Source organism: Teleopsis dalmanni, chromosome 2 (genome assembly GCF_002237135.1).
Source record: "Teleopsis dalmanni isolate 2A chromosome 2, ASM223713v2, whole genome shotgun sequence".
In the NCBI taxonomy this organism is placed as follows: domain Eukaryota; kingdom Metazoa; phylum Arthropoda; class Insecta; order Diptera; family Diopsidae; genus Teleopsis; species Teleopsis dalmanni.
The window spans coordinates 245,988,427-245,993,145 of NC_051847.1; the positions used below are offsets into that span (position 1 = coordinate 245,988,427).

The 4,719-nt window shown below is 29.9% G+C and overlaps 1 protein-coding gene across 1 annotated transcript in view; it reads right to left on the bottom strand.

Moving 5' to 3' along the window:
• LOC119677302 (G-protein coupled receptor Mth2-like) overlaps positions 1 to 4,440 on the bottom strand; it is a 5,514-nt gene extending 1,074 nt beyond the window's left edge. The window contains exons 1-6 of the mRNA XM_038088572.1: positions 3,882 to 4,440; positions 3,671 to 3,824; positions 3,389 to 3,574; positions 3,040 to 3,291; positions 2,806 to 2,977; positions 1 to 165 (exon numbers count right to left, since the gene is read on the bottom strand). Of these exons, the coding sequence (XP_037944500.1) occupies positions 1 to 165; positions 2,806 to 2,977; positions 3,040 to 3,291; positions 3,389 to 3,574; positions 3,671 to 3,824; positions 3,882 to 4,406 (1,454 nt within the window). The 5' untranslated portion in view covers positions 4,407 to 4,440. The remainder of the gene's footprint in view (positions 166 to 2,805; positions 2,978 to 3,039; positions 3,292 to 3,388; positions 3,575 to 3,670; positions 3,825 to 3,881) is intronic.
• Between the last annotated feature and the right edge of the window lie 279 nt (positions 4,441 to 4,719).

Genomic DNA, 4,719 nt, shown 5'->3' on the forward strand with positions numbered 1-4,719 from the left:
TTAAGTACAAAAAGTACAAATATTATAATTCCCTGCGCCGCATTGCAAAAGTCCGGTACATAAAAAAATATGGACCAAGTGTTGTCAGAGCCTACCAAATACGACATAACTTCCAGCATCCAAGTAATTCCCATCACAATAAATAAACGTAGGAATAAACCAAAACTGAAAAAAATTTATGTTTTAAAAAAACAAGACCATTTTAATAAATATGTAAATGGTACAATAGTAAATATGTAATAACAAAAATTGAGAAAAGATTAAACTCTAATATTTTAATTTGAATAATATTTAAATTTTGAACATGTACAGTTTATGTAGTGAAGAAGACTTGCATTCGAAACCTCATGTTGTAAAATTAATTTACTGTTTTATATTTAAATACATATATTCTTAACGAAACAAGAATATTTACTTAAGTAATTAAATTATATATTACAGATAAAAAGTTGCCTAGCATATATTTTCATATTAAAAAAAAATACAATTTAAACACTTCTCATATTTAAATGTTACTCTCTAACATAATAAATTTAGATGGCTAACATATAAAATCTCAAATTGATACTCGCAGCAAAGGGTTAAAATTTAAGGCTTCAAGGGAGACCTATTACAAAAACAATAAAGTCCAAGTTCTATTAGATTAGTTTAAAAAAAAAATACTTCAAGTGGTTTGTTTTGGATTAAATTTTTTAAATATTATTTAAAAAACACTATCTCAATCATTTAAAAATATTTCTAAAAAATAATGTAACAAAGAATAGATTAAACTATCAGTATTTTGATTTGCGTAATATTTTAAAATTAAGTTTCTCATTTGAATTAGAATAATCGCGGACTGACTTTTGCTTTACATCTTTTAAGAGATGAATAACTTAGAAAAATAGTATGAATTAATCTGTAGGAAGTATAAACGTAAAAACATTTCTAATATTTAAAATACATTTAAAATCAAGTTAGTTATTATTGACTAGAATATACATTTCACAAATATTGTAGTATATATATCGAGTATATATTGAACAGTAATGGTGACAGAATGCACCCTTGGCGAACCCCGCGCTTTATTTTTACTTCTTGCGTGAAGAAATTATCAATTGAAACATTTGCGTACTGTTTCCAATATAAGTTTGCGATTATTCGGATATCCTTTTCATCTAATCAGCAATGCTTCAGAATTTCTATGAGTTTGCCGTATTCGACTTTGTCGAAAGCTTTTTCAAAATCAATAACATAAAAAGACATCTCTGTTAAAGTCACGACAACGTTCTTGAATCCAATAGTTTGGTATCTGGCCAGTATTATAAATTTTATTAAAAAATCTTGTTAAATATGTACGCCATTATCTTTAAATAACTTCACCAATTCTCTTGGTATTTGGTCAAAACCTACCGTTTTTCTTATTTTTGCACCATCAATTGCTTTTTGAACTTTATCTAAGGTTATATGTGGACCTGAAACAGCTCTTCGATCGGTAGTACACGGTTGATCGGTTGTTCGTAAATAGATTTTGAATATAGTTTTTTCACATGCGAGGTGTTTCGCCTTTTTCTGTTATGTATTTACTTTGTTATTCATAAGTGGCCTTCTCTTTCTTCTATTACATTCGCATATTTCTAATTTTCTTGATAGTTAAATACATCGTCTCTTTGTACCCCTCTATCTCCTCAATTCCTTTTTGAAACTCTCCTTTTGCTTTTCTAATAAGAACACGTATACTTATATTTGCGAGTATCTTTATTTTTATACTGACTTCTTTCGTCCATTAATGCCAGGATTTCATCTCTCATTCAATTTCTTTCCTTCTAGATCTGACCACGCCCACTTCATTATTTGCTACTTCCATTATTGTGTTTTTATTTGTCATAGATATTTCTTCAATCGGGTTGTAAACTTAATAACCTCATTTCAATTTCATATTCAACTCGCATCCTCAAATCTGGGCTTTTTAATTTTTTACATTGAGTTTACTCCTCGGTTGAGCTGAGCTTGTCGCTTTGAATTTAATGTTGATTTTAACAGCTAGCAAGTTGTGATCAGATGGAACATCCGCACCGAGGAAGGTTTTTGCGAATTTTATTGAGTTCTTATATCTTTCACTTATTGTTATAAAGTCGATTTGGTTACGGATGACCCTGTTTGATGTATCGGCTGGTGACTTCCAGGTATAAAGTCTACGTTTTGGCAGTTTAAAGAATGTATTGGAAATAATTAACTTATTACTTCTGCAGAATCCAGTAAACGATCACCTCTTTCATTTCTTTCGCCTAGGTCAAATTTGCCAACAATTGCATCGTCCGTACCTTAGCCTATCTTGGCATTAAAGTCACCAATAACCATCAGAACATCTCTTAACATTAATAACATTACTATGCGTTATTAAAATGTAGGGAAAATGTCAGTAAACTTATGCTGTGATTCTAATAGTATAATAAAAATCAGTGAACTCCATTATGACACCAAAAACCATTCGAATTTTGGACAAATCATAATATGTTATCAGTTTTTAAATTACTAGCTAATACAAAAAAAAATTTTAAACTTTTAATTTGATTTAATGTCTTAAACGCAACAGTCAGAAAATCGACCAAAATTACATTCAGTTAAATAAAAACTTTATTTAACTGACTATGTGACCATATGTATGTACTAAAATGTATAGCACCACTTTTACCACTCAACAAAAGTGTAAATAATTTTCATTTGATTTCTTACTGCAGTTTCAAATATTTCTACATTTTTTAAAATCACCCTGACTTAATATAATTAATGTCCACTTTAAATTAATTTCCTTAAGGAACATACTTTTCTTTCTCTGACCGCAAACACCTCTGATCATTTTCACGAGCCACAATACGCTCCAAGTCCCTTTTAACTTGATAAATTTTTGTAGCAGTCAGTATAAACATAATCACATTAAATAAAATTAGTAACATTATCGGCCCATAGAAATATATCATAGCTGACCAATCATCGGCTATAAATACAAAAAAAAAAGATATATGTAACATATATAATAATTTACTTAATTTTACTTACTTTTAAGCCAACAATATTCGTCGCCAATTCCGGGTTTAATATGATTATCGATACTTGATAGTTGACCCTGTATGGTTGCGAAAGTGAGAATCCCAGCAATTCCCCATGCATAGAGAGAATAAATAACAAAACGTTTGTTTTGCATATAACGGTTAACATTGCAACTGGTGCCTCGGAAATTATGCCAGAGATCAAAACTTATCACACTTAACCATAAAAATGCCGCGATAAAAAAGAAATAAGCCATGAATCCTGTTAATTAATATTGTAATTATATTAAAAGTTTATTTATATATAGAATATATTTGTATTAGCTTTTATATTAAGCAATGATAATTGATTTTCTCACCTACAAAACTGCAAGTGAAATCATTATATTGTTTGCTGAAATAGTTATTGGTTACCAGGACACTATAACCAACCGTTAAAGAAAATAAGTAGCAAATAAGGCATTTTCCATGCAAATTCCTCAATTTCGGTATGAAGACATACACAAAGATTGTCAACACCAAAAAGGGTATAGATATTAACATTGCTGTAATTAATAAGAATAAGTATTTTTTTTTTTAATATATGAGTACCAATAGTAAAGCCTTAAGAGGTTATTAGTTTCAAATTCATTTATATATACCAAGATTGTTAGCGAAGTGATTATTTGACTGCTCTTCATAGTTTGGACAATTCATTGGAGTAAGCAAATATACACCACTTACTTCATGTGGTGTTAAGCAATAATCACGTTTTGTCATTAAGGCATTGTCAAACAAACGCATCAATGTGCCATTCTTTTTTAAAATTATAAATTGTTTTATACCATTTATTAAATATTATATATTTTTTACCTCGAAGAGTTTCCATTCATCGTCCTCCTCGCTATCTGGTGTCAACTTGTAAGCGTCATAACAGGGTATTCCATGCTGAACATAAAATTCCTCTAATACATGTATGCTCTGCTCCGTACCATTGCTGAAAGTTATATTCACGTAAGGTGACAGTTCAAGTTCTGTTTTAGCATCAATTTCACATTCTCTTAAGTTTTCTTTTTTAATTTGTTTTGGGCGACAACACAATTTAACGCAAGGTTTTAGTTTACAGATACAACCGCGTACATGTTTCCCCACAGTCAATTCAAGACCGTCATAGAGCACCTCATAATCATATTCGCCGATGAGTTTAGGTGGTATTATCACACCATCATGCAAATAGGAACCGTTGTCGTAGCGTAAACTACCAGTTATATTGACAGTATCGTGGAACTCACAATTTGGTATTCGTGCTAAAGTCAATGGCAAAAAAAAGATTAGATATGCGCAACCTAAAAGTAGAAGTCTATTTATGTGGACTGGAGTTCGCTGCATTTTAAACATTTTTGGAGTGCTGTAATGAAATTTGTAATAAATTTCGTTAATTTGCAACAATTGTTAGCTAATAAGCAATATTGTTAATGTATATAGTGTAACATATTATTAATTAGCATATTTAAAAAATTTTTAATTTTTACACGTTAGATATTATATAGTTTATATACACATAATTAGATAAAAAGGACGTGTAACATATACAAATTGATTGACAGTGTTGTCAAGTAAAAATATCTATCTAAAGCATTCAACGTCTTTGATGGATACCGTCAATGTGACAATCTTTTCTGCCTCCTCTTCAGCGTAAAGTTGGAGAAAG